The sequence below is a fragment of the Hemicordylus capensis genome, chromosome 6, assembly GCF_027244095.1.
Source record: "Hemicordylus capensis ecotype Gifberg chromosome 6, rHemCap1.1.pri, whole genome shotgun sequence".
In the NCBI taxonomy this organism is placed as follows: Eukaryota; Metazoa; Chordata; class Lepidosauria; order Squamata; family Cordylidae; genus Hemicordylus; species Hemicordylus capensis.
The window spans coordinates 162703000-162725622 of NC_069662.1; the positions used below are offsets into that span (position 1 = coordinate 162703000).

General features: G+C 48.6%; 1 protein-coding gene across 11 annotated transcripts in view; it reads right to left on the reverse strand.

Moving 5' to 3' along the window:
* The window catches only part of CRHR2 (corticotropin releasing hormone receptor 2), a 306121-nt gene that overhangs the window by 55246 nt on the left and 228252 nt on the right, over positions 1-22623 (reverse strand). For 10 of the 11 annotated variants that reach the window (XM_053264999.1, XM_053264998.1, XM_053265006.1 and 7 more), the window contains one exon: positions 10331-13250. The exons of the other annotated variant lie outside the window; for it this stretch is intronic. In XM_053264999.1, coding sequence (XP_053120974.1) covers positions 13110-13250 — 141 coding nt within the window. In that variant the 3' untranslated portion in view covers positions 10331-13109. Of the gene's footprint in view, positions 1-10330; positions 13251-22623 lie in introns of those variants that run through there. 11 annotated transcript variants of the gene reach the window in all.

Here is a 22623-nt window from a genome sequence, read left to right on the forward strand (position 1 = left end):
AGGGGCAGCGGCCGTGGCCAGAGATAAATGGAGGCAGGCAGAAGAAACAACGAGAGCCTGTTAGGTGGCATCAGCAGTAAAAGGAGGCTAAGGGCATTTGACATTTGAAGTGGGGATGCGGGGAGAATGCCAAGGGATGTGGCCACGTGGAGATCATGATCCAGATGAAGTAAAAGTGGCTCTGAGGAAGGGTGAGTCAGTATTTGGTATGAGGGAATAATATGATGTTGAACTCTGCATTTGATTCTTTGCCACAAATCCTGATAATTGATGGGAAACTCATTTTCTAGATGGTGTGTGTAAATGGAGAATGAAGTGCACAAATGTTTGCCGACACCCCAGACACTATGCAGGTCCCCAGTTGCTTGAATTTTTGAAACTGTATTTTTGAATTGTATCTGGGTCAGGTACTGTAAATCAGGTAAATCCTCAATGACCTACTTACCCAGATAAAATTCAAAAATGCATGAAACATTCCCTGTGCTTGATTGTTTTATAGATTAGGTGGTATGTAGGTTGCGTCATGTCCTACCACCCAGCCCACTTTGGTATCCCTAGGACCTACCCATGGGGAGCAATGGGATGAATCGAGTTCCCCATTGTTCCCTATGGGCTAAACAAGCAGAGTGCACACGTTTGGCAACTCTGCCTTGAAGAACAAAACTGCAAAGCAGAAGCACACACAGAACATCACATTTCGCTGAACACACTGTAGGAGAGTGCACGGGCCAAAAATTGCGGTTCGGTTTGAATTTGAACTGAATTCAAGCTGAAGCATGTGCTGCCAACCAGCCGGTGTGGTCTGTTTGACCAAACCAGTTCAGCAGCTAATACTTGTAAAGGGGAATCCAGTGATCCTTGTAAAGAGAAACCCTGGTGCAGCCCGTAGCTAAAGCATACTCACTCCTCCCTCCTTTACCAAGCCACCTGCTCAGTCAGATAAGCCTCTGCCTCAGAACGAACACAGGAAGCTGCCATATACTGAATGAGAACATTGGTCCATCTAGCTCAGTATTTCACAGACTGGCAGCGGCTTCTCCAAGGTTGCAGGCAGGAATCTCTCTCAACCCTATCTTGGAAATGCTGCCAGGGAGGGAACTGGGAACCTTCTGCTCTTCCCAAAGTGGTGGCTCCATCTCCTGAGGGGAATCTCTTCCAGTGCTCACACTTCTAGTCTCCCATTCATATGCAACCAGGGTGGACCCTGCGTAGCTAAGGGGACAAGTCATGCTTGCTACCACAAGACCAGCTCTCCTCACTGTGTGGGAGCCAGGCAGCCAGGCAGGCAGGCCGGCCCACACCAGCACCACCACTCTGCCCTCAATGCTGCTGCTGTCTCTCTCTGATGGTCCTCTCCACTAAAAGCAATAGCTCTCTCTGCCTCCAAGTAACCCTTTATATACATTTTGAAATCCCCTCCTTTGGTCTCCCTGCTCCCTCCCCCCAGCCAATGGGGGCATAGTTGCCCATACCAACACTTGATGTGAAATACGACAAGCCAACCAAGAAGCAAGGAGATGAGATCTCAAGCCAATTGGAAGCCAGGAAACCAACCAGCAACTGAAAAACAAGGAGACAAAATGGTGCCCACTAAGTGAATCATTAATGGCAATTCGATTCACGGATGAATCAGTCTTTTATTTAAGAGGTGATTCGATTTGTGTAGAAATCCGCAAATCACCCTCGATTTGCTGTGAATTGATTCACTAGCGAATTGAATTGCACACCCCTAGTTGCATCCAAAGATGGTTTTTCATGACTCAGTCCCACTGAAATTCATGGGACTTCAGTTAGCCACGACTAACTTGCTCCATTGATTTAAATGTGTGTAGCCATGAGTAACTTTCTTTAGGTACATATTGTGAACATATGGTTACACGTGTACCCCACTTACCCAAACAATGAGAATTCCAGGAGTATAGCACTTCTTAGATTCCAACTCCTTCTGAAGGAGAGATCTCTGGAGGCTTCTGTACATCAGATTGAAGGCAAAGGTAAAGTGTGCTGTCAAGTCAGTTTCAATTCCTAGCATCCACAGAAACCTGTGGTTGCCTTTGGTAGCATACGGAAGGGGTTGACCATTGCCTCCTCCCACGCAGTGTGAGATGATGCCTTTCAGCACCTTCCTATATCGCTGCTGCCTGATATAGGTGTTTCCCATAGTCTGGGAAACATACCAGCAGGGATTCAAACCGGCAACCTTCTGCTTGTTAGTCAAGCATATACCCGCTGTGCTGACTACCAGAGATAAAACCCTGCGCCATAAGGGACTTCTCATCTTCTCCATCTTAGTCTGTTTCTCTCTGTCTTACACAGAAGCTGCTTGAAATGATGATAGATTGCACAGTAGGTAAGACGGTGACTACTAAAACACCTTTTTCACAGGTACAGCTGCTAAGCCCGGCCTCCTTCATCCTGCACATATGCATTTGATTTTTCTTACCCAAATGCAAGACTTGGCATTTGGCTCTGTTGAACTTCATCTTTTTGGTTTTGGCCCAGTATCTGAGCCTATCCCTATTGGATTGAATATCAGTTCTGTCCTTAAAGGCATTTGTTATCCCCAGCTAGCTTCATGTTATGTGAATCTGAATCCCCCCTTTACTCCCTCTGCCAAGTCATCTGTAAGTACACGGAAGGAGCAGAGGAACTGCTTGTCAAATTCAGAATTGATCAAATGGAGAAGAGAAGGCTATGGGGAGATATGCTCGCTGTCTTCTCTGAAGGTGAACCTTCTCTGAAGCTGTATTCTTCTCGCAAGGAAGAAGGAGCAGACTTCTTTGAACAGACTTCTTTGAAACCCCTTGGTCTAGTATGTAAGGACCAAAGCATATGCGTTCCACCAAGAACTGGCCTGGATGCCGTCTGTTTTTAGCATCTTGGCGTTTCTTCCTTGAGCAGTTCCCCAGCTTTGATAATCCGCCAAGCATCCCCAGAATCATTGCACACGACTCCTACTCAGTGTGTAATGCCAGGATTGCAACGTCTCTTTATAGCTCTCCTGGGGGACTCTCTGAGATCTTGCTTTTCATGATGCAGCTGGCAACAATTTTGTGACTTACATAAATGTGCCTTATTCAATCTGTCCCCCAGCAGGTGGGGGTGGATTAAAGGCGTCAAGACGTTTTTCATGATGAATGACAGCTATTGCGCTGTATTGGAATTCTTGTTATAAACTGCTCAAAATAAACACAAATGCAGCCCTTTCCTGGATGATGAGGGCTGCCTGCTGGCATCTTGGAAGAGACTCCACCCCACTTTCTTGCTTGGAAGACCCTTCAACATCTCTTTTGTCCCAACCCCTTAGGCCGGTGTGGGGGTGGTGGTTCTCAAACCTGGGTCCCCAGAAGTTTTGGGGTACAATTCCCACCCACCCCCTCAAGGCCAAATGCCTGATGGTACTTTGAAGCAGTGTACAAAGTGGGTACATGCGAACCTCTGCTAACTGGGCAAAGAGGCACCTTTCAAAGTAGTGATTCTCTTTTTATTTAGCAGGGGGAGAGCAACTGACCCTATCCAGCCCCAGCATAGCAGCCCTCCAGTGGCTGTTGCTGGTATCTGCCTTATGTTTCTTTTTAGATTGTGAGCCCTTTCGGGGGGCAGGGGACCATCTTATTCTTGCCTTTCTTTCTGTGTAAACGACTTTGAAACTTTTAAATTAAAAGCCAGTATAGAAATAATTATGTCTGTATGTATGCACGCAGGCACTGACTGCAGGTGGGTGCTCAAGGCTCCACCCCCCGCCCAATTGTTCTCCTTAGCCTTGTCCTGCATGGAATGGGGAAGAGAGGGCAGCCTTTGTGGAACAAAGGAAAACAGGAAGCTGCCGTATACTGAGTCAGACCATTGGTCTATCTAACTCAGTATTGTCTTCACAGACTGGCAGTGGCTTCTCCCAGGCTGCAGGCAGGAATCTCTCTCAGCCCTATCTTGGAGGTCCTGCCAGGGAGGGAACTTGGAACCGAGATGCTCTTCCCAGAACGGCTCCATCCCCCAAGGGGAATATCTTACAGTGCTCACATGCAGTGGAACATGTGCTCACATGGCTGGGGCTGATGGGAGTTGTAGTCCAACAATTTCTGGGGGCCCAGGTTTGAGAACCTTCTCCTAAAGGGATCCACCCTACCTCCCTTCAACCTTATCACTAGCTTTTCGCAACTACTATTACACATGGCCAATGCAACAGCAAGGCAATGGACCATGCTCTGATTGACTCCCATTCTGAACATCAGAGCTAAGGTCCACCCAACCCAGCATCCTGCTTCTGACAGTATCTCCCAGATGCCTCCAGGAAGCAGGATCGTCAGGTAGTAGCCCTCTCCCATTGTGGTCTCCCCACAACTTTTATGCTGAACTTGAAGATTGCACGCAGTCATCATGGCTAACAGGCACTGACATAGACACTCTCCTTCATGAGTTTGTCTAATCCCCTGGTCAGGCCACCTAGGGGAATGTCCAGGGGAATGTCCATGAGCACACGGAAGCATATTCTATCAAATAACTTTGAGCTGCATGACATCCTTTGTTCTCTCTGTCCTGAAAGTACTGCTCCACCAGTTCCACTGCATGACCCCAAGTGCTAGCATGTATTGAAGAGGGAGGAAACATCTCTCCATCCATCTCTTGATGGCATCTTGATTGGCACAAGATCCTTTGTAAAGTTTCTGCCCCGGGGCCAGCAGAGGGGTCTTAGCTCAGTGGCAGAGCCAAAGATGCCAGGTTCAATCCAGTCATTTCCTGTTAGGGCTGGGAAAACTTCTGCCTGGTTCACTAGACCAGTGTTTCTCAACCACCGGTCCGTGGACCGGTGTTGGTCCGTAAGGAGTTGAGTGCCGGTCCATGCTGGTTCATGAGGAATTAATCCCCCCACCAAACAATTTCAAGCCAATGGGGGCCACCGCTGCTGGGAGCTCTCCGGAGCTCATTTCTAGGCGGGCAGCCCTCAATGCTGGGATAATGTTCATTTCAAGGAAGCTAAATGAGTGTTATCCCACCAGCGAGAGCTGCCTGCCTAGAAATGAGTTCTGGAGAGCAACCAGTGGTGGTGCCCCCACCCGGGTTGAAGTTGTTTGGGGGGATGCCTGGGGGTGAGGGCGAGGGTGGGGTGACCCCTTTACTAACTGCTGGTCCTGGAAACCTCACACAAAGGATGGACCGGTCTATGACTCCAAAAACATTGAGAAACATTGCACTAGAAAGCTGCTGCTAGTCAGAGTAGGCAGTATTGAGCTAGATGGACCAATGGTCTGACTTAGTATATGGTGTTGAGGATGGAGACGAGTCATAGCTCAGTGGAAGAGCATCTGCTTTGCATGCCAAAGGTTCTGGCACGCCAAAGGTCCTGACAGCATCTCCAGGTAGGGCCAGGAAAGGCTCCTCTCTGAAACTGTAGAGAGCTGCTGCCAGTCAGAGTAGGCAATAGTGGGCTGGATGGACCAATGGTCGGGCTCAGTAGGTCAGCTTCCAATATTCCTCTGAAATGTTCAGTTATAGGAACACAAGAACATAGGACTCTGCCTCTGTTAGACCGAGTCAGACCATTGGTCCAGCTAGCTCAGTATCATCTACAGCAGGGTTTCTCAACGTGTGGGTCCCCGGATGTTATTGAATTTCAGCTCCCATAATCCCCAGGCCCAGTGGCCTTTAGCTGGGAATTATGGGAGTTGAAGTCCAATTATATCTGGGGACCCAATGTTGAGAATCCCTGATCTACAGTGACTGACCGTGGCTCTCCAAGGTTTCAGGGAGGAGTCTTCCCCAACCCTACCTGGACCTGGGACATTCTGCATGCAAGCAGATGCTCTACCACTGAGTTATGGGCCCATCTGCTAAGGGGAATATCTTACACTGCTCACACACATCCAAATGCAAACCAAGGCAGACCCTGCTTAGCAAAGGGGGCAATGCATACTTGCTGCCACAAGACCAGCTCTCTTCCCTAACAGCTTGAATGCCTCAGTCTCAGTATTTGAATCTGGGAGAGAAATGGAGCCCTCCAGGCAGGGCAGACCTGTGAGGCAGAATGGAAGCCTTTCAGGCCAACCAACGGAGAGGCCGGTCCTGTTGCCATCCATCCTGAGTAGAGGCAGAACCTTGCAGTTCCTTCCTGTGCATTTTCTGGATTCCTAGGCAAACGGATTGCTGGAGCAGTTGTTGTTTTCTCTGGATAGGCACGCGATGAAGCCGCTCTTAGCGCATCAAAAGCAGACAGCTGGAGTGGGAGGGAGTTGTGTGATGGGGGTCAGGAGTGAGGAGAGGCGAGATCTGCAAATTTGGTGGCAGAGCTGTCGAATGAACCTCTGCTGTGCAGCCCAACTAAGCCATGAAAGGGCAGCTTTAATCCATCAAACTTTTGGCACTTAATTTGAAAAGAAAAACTGACCACTTTGCTGGGAATGCCCCCCCCCTTTTTAACATTTTTAAATTTCCAAGTAGTTATGAAACGGGAACCTGGCAAAACAACAACATTTCAAACATAAGACACTCTCTAGCACTTCTGTACAGTAATGACATAACCTGGGTCTTGGCTTTAATAGAGTCTGCTGGAAAGGGGGGATTTCTGTCCCTGAAACTGAGCAGTGCATTAACAGCAGAAGGGAAGCATCTGGTGGGCCACTCTGTGAAACAGGATGCTGGACTAGATGGGCTTCCTTGGGCCTGATCCAGCAGGGCTGTTCTTATGATCCAGCAGGGCATGTTCTTATGAAGCCCTGCTGGATCAGGCCAAAGGCCTATCTAGTCCAGCATCCTGTTTCAGGGTGGCCAACCAGGTGCACCTGGGAAGCTGGTAAGGGGAGAAAAGAGGGCTACTGCCCCCTCCGGTTGGTATTAGGAACATAGGAAGCTGCCTTCTACCGAGTCAGACCATTGGTCCATCTAGCTCAGTATTGTCTTCACAGACTGGCTTGCAGGCAGGAATCTCGCTCAGCCCTATCTTGGCAATGCCAGGGAGGGAACTTAGAGCCTTCTGCTCTTCCCAGAGCAGCTCCATCCCCTGAGGGGAATATCTTACACTTCTAGTCTCCCATACATATGCAACCAGGGCAGACCCTGCTTAGCTAAGGGGACAAGTCATGCTTGCTACCACAAGACCAGCTCTCCTCTCCTTAGCACTTGCCGTTCAGGGGCATTCTCCCTCTTATCCATTCTAACAAGGGGTCCTTAGACATTGTTGGGACTAAGACTCCCATCACCCACTGCAGCCATGGCCTGAAGGGGGTGCCGTGAATTGTAGTCCAACATCTGGGGACCCACGTTTGAGAACCCCTTCATTATACTGGGGATACCATTTAAGGTGGGTGAAAGTGGAGTCTTCCTTTCCCTGTTTTAGATCGCATCTGGCTATTCCTCGGGTGGAGCTGTATTTCTTGCTAACTCATGAGTTGTGTGCACTGAATGGTTCTCGGGAGAAAATGGCAGTTTTTGAATGACAAGGTTCCTTGGAAATCTATCAGGCTTTCTTCAGTCAGAAGATCTATCATAGTAGACACGATCCTCGGAACGGAAGCTTATCAACTGCTATAGACCTTCCCCTGCAACTCAGAGCCAGACTTGCAGTAGCGAGCATGAATTGTCCCCTTTGCTAAGCAGGGTGTGCCCCGGTTTGCATTTGGATGCGTGACTCCATGTGAGTCTGCTCTAAGATATCCCCCTTAGGAGACGGGGCCATTGCTCAGTGGCAGAGCATCTGTTTTACATGCAGAAAGTACCAGGTTTGATCCCTGACAGCATCTCCAGGTGGGGCTGGGAGGGACTCCTGCCTGAAACCTTGGAGAGCCACTGCCAGTCAGTGTAGGCAATTCTGAGCAGCTGGACTGATGATCTGACTCAGTATAAGGCAGCTTCCTATGGTCCAAACAAGAGAACTCTGAGGGCCATGTGTAGCAGAACATGTGAAACAAATACACACCCTAGAACACATGGGCAGTCCAAAGTATCGTGGTACCTGAGGTGAGGCGTCAGATGCTACTGTGCCCCACACCCATGGGTTGGGCTGCATTCTTTCGTAACCGACCATGGCAAGCTTTTGAAGTTGTGTGTGTGTGTGGGGGGGGGGGTGGAGGTGGGGGGTGTTGAGAAGGGAAGTTAGTTCTGCAAGGAACATCCTGGCAAAGCTCCTGGCAAAGCTTGCAACGGCCAGATCAGTCCTGAAGAGCTGCTCTGATAACAGTGGCGAGGGGCATTTTGCCACCCTGCTGGAACCCAAATAATCTACCACCTGAGGGAACTGCCTCGCATTGCCTCATGAAAAGGCCACCCCTGCCAGAACACTTCCCAGAATCATCTGAAATTGCAGAAGGAGCTGTGGCAGATATACCAAAGGTCTCCAGCAGATGAAGCGATGTGGAAAAGGCTCAGTTGGGGTAGAGAGTTTGAAAAGAAGTCACAGCAATTAACAATTGAACTATGTAGGTAGGCATGTCAAAGGCCCCTGTCCTTTTGTTTTAATGGAGGGGGGGTGTCTGTTGTGACCGTCTTATGTTGATAATATGCCATACTTATGCTGAGGTATCAAAAAAGGGAATATCAAGGCTCTTTAAAAACACTGGCTGACATGCAACACATGTGGTAGAATACAATGTTTGTGAAGTCGTTGTGCTTTCACAACAGCACTATTGTGCAAACACCTTTCACCATGTGTGTAACATTATGCAGTTTGTCAGCCACTATGCACTACCCTACTGAAATGTCTATTGCGTAATCCCAATGGTGCTACTAGTCTTTTCCATTCCAAGGTTAGGTATTTTTGTTTTTGACATGGTCTTCCTTATCTTTTTTTCAGAACTGATTTTTGGCATTTCCCCCTTTTAAACACAATTGCTGCTGAAGCTAATCAGGGTTACTGTATCTTTAGTCTGAAGCTTATTCCTTCTAGCTTCTGCTTCAAATTGCCTCCTCTAAGTATGTGGGGGCATTACTGATGAACTGGCTGTTAAATTAGCCAACTTCCTGTTCCCCTTGCAGAGAGGAGGGCATAATTACTGGTTTCTCCTTTAATTTGTGCTTTTCTCTCTTTTACAGCTATTTCATGTTAACGGAAAGGAAATATTTTAAAAAGTTAGATAAAAGCAGTCAACTCATTGGAGAACAAGTGACTAATTGTGGGGCAATTAAGGGGCAATTAACAAATAATGTCCAGCTGTGCTGAAGAAGCAAACAGAGATGTGGCAGGTGCAGATGACCCATGGAAAGTACGTAGGAAAGAAGTGGCAGTTGCCAACAAGCATGCACTCCTGCTGCTTACTGGGATTTCCCGTTTCCATGTTGTGTGAAGTCGGAAAGGTCCGGTGGAGAATGTTGGGGCCTCTCTGGGAATAACTGACTGGATACGGATTCTTTATGTATTTATATGTTGCTTGGTTGGGGGGGGGGGGTTAGAGAGTTAATGCATGGCACCTGTTGCAAAGGACTTAGATTGACAAGAGGAGTTCTGTAGATGTGTGCTGTAGCGTAAGTTGGAAGTTAACCATTGAGGAAGAAACTGGGAAAAAGAGACTCAGACCGAAGGATCAAAAACTGTGACTGATTGTGCTTTGACCCGTGTATTTCTCGGAAAGGATTGCTTTGTTCGTTTTTTCCTTTGTAAAACAAAGCCTCTTTATTTGAAAAATATTTAGGCTTGCTTTATTGGAGTAACACCCCATACCTATAGCATTTCCTGCTATAACTATTGCCATTGAAAAATAGCCCTACTGAAGATAAATGGTGGCAGCGGATAATGGAACTGGTGCACCCTCCATCAACCCAACATCCGTAACCAGCATTGGAAGTTGGCTTGAGAACGCTGGGAGATGGAGGGCTTCTGACATTCTCCACCTGGCATTCACATGAATTCCAGCTTCGCCCAACCCAGAAATGGGTGGAAGTGCTGGGCTGAAGTGTTCATTCACTGGGGAATGACTGCTTCTTTCCTGCTTACTCTCCTCAAATTATCCGGACCCACTCATAGAAGCTACAAAGAGGATGCTGCCCATTCAAGTTGCAGGGGACATTTGCCGGTCTGGACTTACTTCTCAGTAACACTGTAAAAGGATTTTGTTCACGGCGATGGACATTGCCGGATAACATAGCAGTGTGTTGAGTATTGAGTGGAGTGACCATTTCATTTTGCTTCCTGATGGTTGTAGAAAAGCAAGCCCTCTGCAGTGCTAAAGGGTCCTAATTTATTTATTTATTTATCAAATTTGTACACTGCCCCAAACTTTCATCTCTGGGCAGTGGTGAGAACTCCCTTTGCCCATTCAAGTATAATCTGAAATAGCACAGTGCCAATGGAGTCAAGCCCCAGTTCTGCTTCCTCTCTGCCAAAACAACAACAAATGCCTCCAAATCAAAAGAAACCAAAACAGAAGAAATCTTTATTATGGAAAATATGTACAGTATTTCTCCATGCCACCTAAAAAAGCCCAGCAGAAAGTATGCACCATTGCACAATACACATTAGACACCTTCTGTGCAGTGCAGTCCTCGTAGTGGCACCCCATCATTAGCACTGAATCATTTTGCAAAGTTTCCCTTCTTAGAAAATCTTATTTTTGAGGCTCCGGCAAAAAAATGTCAAGAAAACCCCTCCATTGTCCTCTTTTCAGGTGAAAGCAAAGACAGTTCCAGATGCAAGTGAGAGGTATCCTTTCAAAGCTCATTGGAGACGCAGAGATGAAAATGGAACATTTGGAGAGAGCTCCACAAGGACTACAGAGATGGCCCTTTGCCAGCAGGACCAGAATGTGATGGGGAAGGCAAATTCTTGTCCAAAAGGCTGTTTTCCACCAGTGGGAACAATGGAGAAGGTATGTATGCCATTTCCGTGTCTCACATCCACTTTGTCTTGTACACCAGAGTAGGCTTGTAAATTGCAACTTGCCTACTCGCCTGTGGTGAGCAAGATTCACCTTCGGGCGACCAGAAGAGGAAACTTCTACAAACTGGGAGTGGAGTCTTTCCCCCCTTTTTCTTTCAGGATGTCATTGTTCCACAAATGAATTAAACAGGGATGTAAAGGGAGGACAGTCACGTCTAAATTAAATGGTGTCGGACTGAAACAAACTGGAATTTGCTCTGTGCACAGCCCAAGGTAGAGATACCTTTATTTAACAAACCTCAGTAAATGGGAGGATGGTATCTGATCAAAACAAAGCTGTACAGAGAAAAAAGAATCACACTATTGATGCGGGATCAGAGGTAGCCCTGTTCTGATTAGTGAACACACATAGTGGGGTGCAGGGACATTGACACAACTGGGCATGCATGTCCAATGAACATGCACTGGAGGGCCCTAGAGGGCCACCCTGCTGCCTCCCCCAACCCCTATATTACTCACTCCCACTGCTGCTTGCTTACCCCAACTCCATGCCACAGCAGGAAACAAACAAAAGCTTGGTGAGCAGGTGGGGGAGGAAGTGGTGAGCAAAGCGGCATGGGGGAGAAAAAGAACCCTGTGAGTGGGGTGTGTGTGTGTGGAAGAAGCGGTGAGTGAAGGGGGGAGAAGCAGCAAGCAATTGGGGTGAACCAATGTGGCTGGGGGAAGATGCGATGAGAAAAGCGGCATCGGGGGGATGGAGAGGAACCCTGGCATGGGGGGGGGAGAAGAAGGGGGTGGGGGCAAAGCAGTAAGTGAATGCAGCAGTGGGGAGTAAAGTGGTGGTGGGAGAAGCAGCAAGCAAAGGGGAGGCAAAGTCCCCTGAAGTGTGCATCTGGGTCATCTTCAACCAAGCTACGCCACTGGTGGAGTGACCTGTGTGCATTTAGTGCAGGGCTGCTCAACTTCAGCCCTCCTGCAGATGTTGGCCTACAACTCCCATAATCCTTGGCTATTGGCCACTGTGGCTGGGGATTGTGGGAGTTGTAGTTCAAAAATAGCTGGGGGTGTGTGCTAAGTTGGGCAGGCCTGATTTAGTGGAATGTCTACCTGGTGGCCGCATTCACTCATAACGTGAAACTAGAGGTTGCCGAACCCACGGTTAATTTTTCTAACCATTAATCACACATTGCAGACATTCCTCCAAATGCCATCTGGCAATCTCCGGTTTCAGGTTAGGGGAGCCCTTCCTTCTTCCTGGTCTGTCAAGGAAGCATCCCAGGAAGCTCCACAGTGCTTGGGTCACCAGATTGTGGGCAAGGAATCAGAGCACCAGCATGGTGGCAGCTATTTGCCATGATCTGCAAGGGGGCCTGCTGAGTCTGATTGTGCCTTTTCGGAATGGTCCACCTGCCCTTGGCAGGGAAAGGGCATTTAAATGCCATGCTGTGCAAGCCCTTCTACTGACAGCGATTGGACTGCTGCCCTCATAAGAGCCCCACAACAAGACAGTCTCACACAAGCAGAATTTCTGGTGGGGGGAGGCGGATACTGAGGGGCACTATTTTTCTGTCACACATACAGTTGTGTGTACCTAATGCTACACAGATATTCCACTGAACATACAGAGTTTGCAGGTTGGGCCCACAACTATGATCCTGCTTCGCTCTGCGTGCAAGTTCTCTCCCCCTGCTGTATTCCATTTAGTAACCTTTTGTGTTTTGTTGTTTGGAAGTTTGTCCCAGTGGGGATCCTGTAGAGCGTGTGGGGGGGGTGGAGTCAGAAAGGAATAGGGAGGGAAAGAGAAGGAGAAAATTAAACCCACATAAGATTGTTTTGCAGTTATAAAACACACCCTGAATATGTTGTGCAAACATGGCACTCTGTAGTACCAAGGGATACATCTGGGGTGTTGGAAAACCCTTATTCAACTGGGGTGGAGGGAGGGACAAGCTCTAGCAAACGATGAAACCATCGGAAATTGTGTCCAGGGTAGTTTTCTGTAATAATTAAACAGGAGTGAAGAGGCCATTTTTTCCTACTTCTTTTTCAGAAAGGTAGTTAAAATACTGGGAATGCGGGAAGATGTCTAGCCAATGGACCGTCCTTTGCTGATGCTCATCCTTCTGGATTCATTGCACCTTTTCCGACCATGACATTTTGGACCACTTGCCTCAGAAAGCAGCATTGAAACAGAAAGGAGGCCACAAAGACATAAGAGCTGTCTCATTGTGAGAATTAAAAACGGGGGGAAGGAGAGAGGGAGGGGAGAACGGAACTCCGCAGGCAGCTGGTGAAAGGGTGGGCCTGGTCACACGGCCGCAGACTGTTTTATACTGTGAAAGCTAATCCTTGTCGGAGAAGTGGGAATGGACATCGCCCGGGCAACCCGTACCCGCAGGGAGTGGTGGTCCTGCCAACGGTGCCATCTTTTCCTGGCGGCGGAACGTACCTGGTTAGAGAAAGAGATGCTGTGTTCAGATGATATATTGCTTTATTACATTGATTGGTTATAGGGCTGAGCTGAAATCGCCCACCCCCATTCCACTGCCCCTTTGGTGGGAGGTGAAGTGGAGGGCATTCTGGGCTACCTCGGTGTGCAGAATCTTTCCAAGGGGCATTCTGGGTAAATAAAGTGAGGGCCACCGAGAGAGGCACCACAACTGCCACTTAAAACCGGCCGTGGTGGTCACAAAAAGGGCCGAGAAGAAGGTCGGTCAATTTTGCCCCCTTCACCACACCTCCCAAATTTCCCCCTCCCAATTTTGGCTGAACATTCCTGAGAATTTAATTTCTATGGCAAGTGAAATCAAGGCTTTTTACCCTGGCTTTTATACGAGTGTTGTTTTCTTGTTGTTGCTGTGGTGGCTGCTCCTCTGTGTTGTATTCCATGGTTTTATTGTGTATGTTTTTTAAACTTTGTATTTTAGATTTGTATTTTTATATTCCAGTTTTATATTTATATTGTTTTAACTGTTTAATAATTCTGTATTGTTTTTAAAGCTATTGTAAATTGCCTTGAGATTATTTTAACGAAAGACAGTATATAAACTTAACTATAAATAAATAAATTTATATCCTCCCTTTCAGCCAAACTCAGGTGACAAAGTAGTTCATAGAGTACATGAAGTCATGTAGTTTCAGTTTAAATGAAAGTAGTGCGTCAAATTGTATAAGCCACCTAATGGCGCAGTGGGGAAATGACTTGCCTAGGGAGCAAGAGGTTGCTGGTATGTTTCCCAGACTATTGGAAAAAACCTATATTGGGCAACAGCGATATAGGAAGATGCTGAAAGGCATCATCTCATACTGTGCAGGAGATGGCCATGGTAAATCTGTAGTTGCTAGGAGTCAACACCGACTCATGGGCACAACTTTACCTTTACTTTAATGTGCAGAATCATAGAATCTGAGAGTTGGAAGGGACTCTCCCCATCCTCAGGGCAAAAAGGTGCCCTAGCGTTCCTGAGGGGTGGTGGGCCAGCTTCTATTTGAAAACTTCTAGCCAAGGAGAGCTTGCCAGTGTGTGAGGCAGACTGCACTAGCATCAGAAAATCCTTCCCAATACAGTGATCTTCATTATTTTTCAAGCGGGGGCCACTCTGGTAAAAACCTCCAGTGGGGGAGCCATTTCCCACTGTGTGGACCTCCGCACAATATTGTGCTTTCCTGAGTGCAGCTGCTGGGCGTGTCCTTTAAGAAAGATAGAGCCCGCACTGAAGAGCTCGATATGGAAAGGGCTGGGAAGGGGAAGGGCAATGCCTCCCAGCACTCCGCGGATGGCTTCCAAGGTGGTGCAGGGGCTCAAGAGGGCGCCATTTCTCTTAAAGGAGCCCCGCCCCCCTCCGGGCACTGGGCAAAGCACAGCGCTGTGCAGTGGGAATGGTCATCTCTGCTTGGTGCTGGGGGGCTGTGAAGCGTCTTCAGAGTCAGCTGAAGTTTCACGCAGGCCCCCAAAACAACCAGACAGGGAGCTGAACCAAGGGTTGGTGCAGGTCAACTGGCTCCCTGGTTTACAATAAAGAACCATAGCCCTAATACCTAGCCCAGGGGTGGCCAGTCGGAGACTCTCCAGATTTTGTTGGACTACAGCTCCTATCACCACAATTTATTGCAGCTGGGGATGATGGGAGTTGTAGTCTGACAGCAGCTGGAGAGCCTCAGGTGGGACATTCCTGATTTTTGTTTTGTTTGTTTGTTTGTTACATTTATATCCCGCTCTTCCTCTGAGGAGCTCAGAGTACATGCTTATTTTTACCCTCACAACAACCCTGTGAGGTAGGTTAGGCTGAGAGATACATGACTGGCCCAGAGTCATCCAGGGAGTTTCATGGTTGAATGGGGATTCGGACTCGGGTCTTCCCGGTCCTAGTCCAACACTCTAACCACTAAGCATAGGAAGATACTAATACGAGGCACAGACATTAATAGGATATGCATACAAGACTGGCCCAAGTATGTTCCTCTAAATGGGACCCCGCTGGTTACAAGCGTTATGAGTCCTACATATTTTTCAGCTAGTACTTATTTCTAGTATAGCTAATAACAATTACTAATATGACCACCAATAAGCCACCGGCTTTCCTTTATCCTCTCCAGTGCTCACTTCTGACGGGCTGGGGCTTCACAACTGTGCTGCTCCTTGCAGCCAGAACTGCCTGAAGTCAGGATGAATGCACAGCCCTGGACACACACACACCCCGCCAATGTGGTGGGTTTGGAGGGCGGTGGGGAATCTTCCAGACTCCGACATCTTCCTGTATGAGTGGGGTGACTTTTTGCCCCATCTTTTAGCTCTATGTTATCCTGTCCTTCCTTCCAGTTGGACTCCTGCAGTGTCCGCTGTGCGTCCTACTGCCGTGCGTCTGCATGACCGAGCACTCCGGCAGCACTGCGAGGGCGGGGTAGCTTCCCACATCCCACAATGCACTGCACGAGGAGTGTGGTGCATTGGGAGATTTCCCCGTTGGTGGCTACTCTTGCTGCCTGGAGCTATGGATGCTTGGGCTGCAGGCAGCCTGAACACTCACACAACCGGGGAGTAGGGTGGAAGAGTGCACTCATACCCTTCCAACTCACTATTTGCCCAGGTACAAAACCCAGGCTAGCCCAGTGCAGAGTGCAGGGATCAGGACCAATCCTAGCCCTCCACATGACCAGCCCTACCCGGGTTGGGCTGTGCAAGCCCAGCTTAGCTGGTCGTGTGAATGGCCTTATTTTCTCTGCACTGGCATCTCCCTTCCTTGAAGGCATCTAGCGGAAGACCTTTTCACTAGCAAGTCCTCGTCCACTCCCTTGCCCCTGCACAATAAATATTCAGTGCCTCCCACAGGCGCGTTCTTAACTGGATGCATCCTCTTGGAATGAACGCTGAATAGCCCCTTTCAGCAGCAATACAGGCAGGTGAATTGTTCCTTATTTAAATGGTGATTCATAATGGGCTATTAAGCCATGCAGGCTTCTTGGCAGTCACATTCACAATGAAGCCACACACAATGTGATGAAAGGAGACTGGTGATCCTAAGACAATCTCACCCTTGCAGGGTATGCTGTTGGGAGAAAGATGTTTTTTTATAGGTGGCAATTCTGCACATGAACTTTATGACTAATGCACCACTCATTTTTCTTCTACTGTTGAATGAACTGCTGATTGGAAATTCGAGGCTGTCAGCGCTGGCAGGGCAGGGCTACAAATGCAGACACCACCTTGCTGATGGTTTGTTGCTCTTTCCCGTCTAGGATGGTGGGCCTCAAAAACTTTCTGACTGACATCCTAATGGTGCATTTGTGCAATGAACAAAGTTATGTGCAAACAAGCAGATCGTGTGCCTGTGCAAAGTCAGGGGGATTATCAAAATTGCACTACTGTGCAAAAGGCCCCTTTAAAACATTTTGACTGATTGATTAAGTGCCATCTGGTCGGTGTCGACTTTTAGCGACCACATAGATTGATTCTCTCCAGGATGGTCTGTCTTCAGCTTGGCCTTTAAGGTCTAGGAACACAGGAACATAGGAAACTGCCATATACTGAGTCAGACCATTGGTCTATCTAGCTCAGTATTGTCTACACAGACTGGCAGCAGCTTCTCCAAGGTTGCAGGCAGGAATCTCTCTCAGCCCTATCTTGGAGATGCTGCCAGGCAGGGAACTTGGAACCTAAATGCTCTTCCCAGAGTGGCTTCATCCCCTAAGAAGGGGAATCTCTTAAAGTGCTCACGCATCAAGGCTCCCATTCATATGCAACCAGGGCAGACCCTGCTTAGCTATGGGGACAAGTCATGCTTGCTACCACAAGACCAGCTCTCAGTGGTGCATTCATTGCTGCCATAATCAAGTCCATACAAGAAGGCTATGGCAACACCAGCTACCTGGATCACCCTAGGCAGCTCAGCTCCTCTGGAGTACCCTCACTTCATCCAGGGAGCCCTCTGTTCCTGGATGCTGCAGTCAAGGGTAGCCTGCCTTTTCCACCCGACATTTTTCTGAAGTGGAATGGATCGTGGATTTGTTTTACCCTGGCAGGCGATTGTCTGGGCAATTACCGCTGGGTAGAAGGCTTCTGCCCAGCACGTCACCATTTTGGGCAGCAAGCTGAGAGGAAGGAGTGGCTGCTGGTGTGGGGAACCCTGGGATGCAGCAGGACTCCCTCCTCCCGACCCCAGCTTTGGCCCTGCTGCTCCGCCGCTTGTGTGGGTGTGTGGAACGGCGGAGGCAATGACTGCCGCTCATCTGCGGGGAAGACAGGCAAGCTCCTACCTCCCCCCAACGGCCCTCCTGAGTGGTGGCTCGAGGTCGTGAGAATGACCTCAAGGTGTTCCACAGGTTGTGAGCCTGTTGTGCAAGTGTAGACAGGCTTCTGCTAGCGCAACACCCGTTTGGAATGCAAGCTCTGAACTTAGTACACCTTGTTAGTGCAATAGACATGCACTAGGACAAGGTCCTTGCATTAGAATACCACTAATCAGGATGCCTGCCATTATCTCCAGACAGAGATAGTTCCAAAATTCCCTTAATCTGAATTCCTCCCTAGCCAGATTTCTGAATTACCTGGTCTTGTTTTTGAAGAAGAACCAATGCATTCCTCTTCTCCATCATCCTGTGTTGTTGTTTTTTTTTAAAAAATTCTGAGTTGTACAGAAAACTGCACATATTCACTTTGCCCCATTTTTTAGTTCCTTCAGTTGTATCATGTATCCCCCCTCCTTCAACATGATCAGTGTCCGTGTGTGGATTTTTTTTTTAAAAAGGCTGAGATACTGCGCAGTGCTCCGCCTGCCTAGCAAGAGAATGTTTGCACAGTTGTGCCAGAGCGCTTTTGCACAACCACGCAATTGCTCTGTTGCTAGGAAGACGACGCATTGCGCAATATGTTAGCCACAGCAAAAAAATCCTTTTTCATGTGATTATATCACATCCATCAATCCATCAATCAATTGGGTGCAGTGTTGTACTGATGTCCATGTGCCTGGAGGTCACCCCACAAAAAGGCAAATTTGATGTGGTTGCACAGGTGGACATATCAATATTTTTTGCATGGTGTGTTCCCAGTGTGCAGAAGCACACATCCAGGAGCCCATGCACGCATGAGTTAAACTGCATTAAAGCATCTTGATGCACTAGAGGATTTCCCCCAGTCCTTTGAGTCACTGAGGGATCTTTTTTCTCCAGAAAGAAAATATTTCACTTATGGAGACCCTATCAACAAATGCCACTGCTATGAATAAAAGGCATCCTGTAAGTAGTAAATCTGAGAAAATGGCAAGACTCCTCTTTCTCCCAGTGTAGGAAAGTGGCAGCCACTCTTAATTCATTCCAGGATGAACAATTCAATCTGTCTGGTAAAGGTCAGAAATAACAATGATTGGCAGCATTGTTTCCCGGTCCATTTAATACAGCATATTCAAATGGCACAGAAAGCTACTGCCCCACTTTCAGGTGCACTGGGAAGAGAGTGGGTTAGCACGAAGCTTCCCTTCTTCCAAACCTCCTCCTTCTTTTTAATGTATGGTTGTTTATCATCCACCCATAGATATCATTCTCCTAAACGTACCCATCGCTATTCCCATGCATGGCAGCTCTCACGAGAATTTGCAAGCAGCTGCCTGGGGGACAGCACCGGGGATGGGGAGAAAATCGCATCAGCGGCCAGCCGGCTTGCGGGGAGGGAAAGCACCCCTAGCGGGTGGGGAGGAAAAGCTCCTGCAGCCCAGCCTGGCTGGCGGGGAAGGAAAGCACCAGCCACGCCAGCCGGCAAGGGAAACCACCACTGCTGCACAGGGAGGGAAAGAAAAGCCAAGTGCCGAACGGACTGGGGCTAAAGGGAGTGGGGGAGAAAGGAGAACAGACTGGGGCTGAAGGGGGGGCGGGATGACAGGGAGAACTAGGGGCGCAGATGGTCTGTCCCAGATCAGTTAGTTATGTTGTTGTTGTTGTTGTCATCCAGTCACAGAAATCTCATTCGATTAATCATATTAGTTTTAGTCCACTGGTTAATCTACCAGTGGAATCTGTGTCTTGATAAAGCCCATAATGCTGAAGTGAGAAGTCTACTTTCTTTGCTTTTCATGGATGCAAGCATGCATGTGCCATCCTGGCATCTGGACACTGTGCTTGCAAAAGGCTGTTGCGCCAGCTAGTTGGGCTAAGTCCGGAGCTTGCCTTCCAGACGGCTGCTGCGCTAGTGCCAACCTGCTCCTGTCCTGGCGCAACAAGATGTGCAAAGTGTGGACTGCCTCGTCGGTTTTGCACAGGAAAGAGCGCAGTTCCAAAAATCCCTGTGATTCAGCGCGGTTACAGGCACTAAAAGCAACTGGCAGGACAACTAATAGCAGTGTTAGTCAGGATGTTGGCCATGAAATATGCCCCTTGGGAAACCTTTCCCCCTTTTGACTTGGCCCTAGTTATTGTAACCTGCCAGGTGCTGTTGTTCTATGCTGACCCTAAAATGAAGCTCTTTATCAGCTCCCTGGCGAACCACCAGACCTGACTGGCAGCTCACAATATGTGCAGTCCTGGTCAGCTCTAGTTGGCAGCATCTCCCAGCTTTAGCTAAAAATGTTTATCTCATTTGAACAAACGAAACTGGCTTCTAATGGGACCTTCTACATGCAAGTTATGGCCACTCCCTTGTACTGTGCCCTTCCCACAGAGTTCAGGACACAATACAGGGCATGACGCCATTCAATCCTCACAACAACCCTGCAAGATAGGTTAGGCGGCAAAAGATAGTGACCCAAGGCCATCTAGTCCAGGAGTTCTCAACTTTGGGTCCATTGTCCCCTCTAACAGGGATTCCCAGATGTTGTTGACTACAACTCCCATAATCCTCAAAGAAAGGCCATTGCAGCTGGGGATAATGGGAGCTGTAGTCAACAACATCTGGGAATCCTTGTTAGAAGGGACACTGCTTGGGTCCCCAAATACTGTTGGACTACAGCTCCCATCATTCCCAGCCACAAAGGCCATTGTGACTGGGGATGATGGGAGCTGTAGTCCAACCACATCTAGGGACCAGTGTCTGAGAACCCCTGAACTAGGGGCTTCATGGCCGAGCAGCGATTTGAACCCAGGTGTCCTCCATGCAAGGCCACCTGGCAGTCTCCTGAACCATATCACTTTGCACCTTTTTTCGAGGGGAAAGTACACCCAAGACAATCATATCGGGAGCAAGGTTTGAGAGGTGGCTTCAAAGCTCATAGATAAGGCCATGTGCAGAAGTAGAATCCGAAATCTAAATCCCACATTCATAGGGAGCATTATCCAAAGGTCAGCTAATCTGCACACATGGCTTCTTCTCTGTCAAAATTCAACTGACTTCAAAGGTCCAGTTTTTAATGCACTGGCTGAACTGAAGGATGGGGAGACAGAGACGAAGTAACCTGTCTGGAGAAGGTGCTATGATGAAGGCCCCTCCCTGACCAATCCACGTCTTGCAAAGCACCATCCCACACCACAGGCATGTATGCACATACACACACAGGGGCGCACCTGGATAATTTTGAAGCCCGGAATTGAAGGGCTTTGGAGGCCCCCACCTCTGTCCCGCTTGAGGGCTTGTGGGGGCAAGTGAAAATTTTGGGGAGTATCTTTTAACTGTCCGCCACTGTCTGCCACTGTGCGGTGGGGATGGAGGCAGCCGCTTGAGGGGAGACCAAGGTGGAGGAGGTGGAGGCGCCAGCAAGAGCTCCTTCCCTGAGCCTGCCTGCCTCCCAAATGACAGATTGGGCCATTTTCGGTCCATTTTGAGCCTGTGCACATGCACGCACATGCACAGAGAGGCCCTAAATGGGCCAAAAACGGCCTGATCTGTCATCTCAGGAAAGGAGCTCTTGCTGTTGCCTCCGCCTCCCCCAGCAGTTCACACACAATTTGGGTTTTTCACTGCATGTTAGAATGTAGCCCGATTTATACCTGGGGTAAAAAAAATCCACTACTTGTGTCCACTTTGGGGGACCACTTCAAGTTCGCAGTAAAGCCTCCAGGTATACTCACAGTAAAGCCTAGTGTGTGTAAAACTCCCTGGAGAGCTGCTTCAGATAAGCCCAGGAGTTACCAGGAGCTTCTGAGCTACCTAACACCCAACCCTGTTCTATAGTACACACAGGGCTTGTTCTCACAGCCATGAACTGGGTCGGAAAAGCATCCGACCCAGTCGCCCAAATGCTGGGCAGGACGATGCCGTGGGAGCTGCCTCCCGCCTCCCACACAATGACGTCCTCCTACCCACACACGATCAAAAAGCAGTGTGTGCACAGCCTGGAGAGCTACTTCAAGCTTCTCCTGCTCAGTTCATGGCAGTCAGAACAAGCAAACTCTTGGCCAAGGTGCCTTTGGCTTATCACTGGAAGCGGAATGGAGATCTGGGGCTTTTTTGTTTGGAAAAGAGGCAACTATGGGGATACATGATAGAGATCTATAAAATTATAAATGGAGTAGAGAGAGTGGACAGGGAGCAATGATCAGAGAGGAGAGCTGGTCTTGTGGTGGCAAGCATGACTTGCCCCCTTAGCTAAGCAGGGTCTGCCCTGGTTGCATCTGAATGGGAGACTTGATGTGTGAGCGCTGTAAGATATTCCCCTCTGTGGATGGAGCCGCTCTGGGAAGAGCATCTAGGTTCCAAGTTTCCTCTCTGGCAGCATCTCCAAGAGAGGGCTGAGAGAGACTCCTGCCTGCAACCTTGGAGAAGCCGCTGCCAGTCTGTGAGGACAATACTGAGCTAGATAGACCAATGGTCTGACTCAGTATATGGCAGCTTCCGATGTTCCTATTCTCTATCTCTCCCAACCCTAGAACCAGGGGTCATCCTATGAAACTGAAGGCTGGGAATTTTAGGACCGACAAAAGGAAGTACTTTTTCACACAGTATATAATTAATCTATGGAATTCTCTCCTTCAGGATGTGGTGATGGCCACTAGCTTGGATGGCTTTAAAAGCGGTTAAGACAAATTCATGGAGGGCAGGTCTATTAGTGGCTACTAGTCTGGTGGCTATAGGTCACCTCTAGCCTCCTCTGAGTACCAGTTGCAAGGGAGTAACAGCAGGAGAGAGGGCATGCCCTCAACTCCTGCCTGTGGCTTCCAGCGGCATCTGGTGGGCCACTGTGTGAAACAGGATGCTGGACTAGATGGGCCTTGGGCCTGATCCAACAGGGCTGTTCTTATGTTCTTATTAAGGTCTCCACCTCCAGTTTTCCCACCTGATGAAGCTTTGGAGCGATCCCAGCTCTGGTGTCTGCACAGAAAGATGCAAGCAAATTGCTCCATCAGCCTATACATTTCCAATAACATTTCAGAGTGCACCTGAGGAATAAAAAGGCCATGCAATT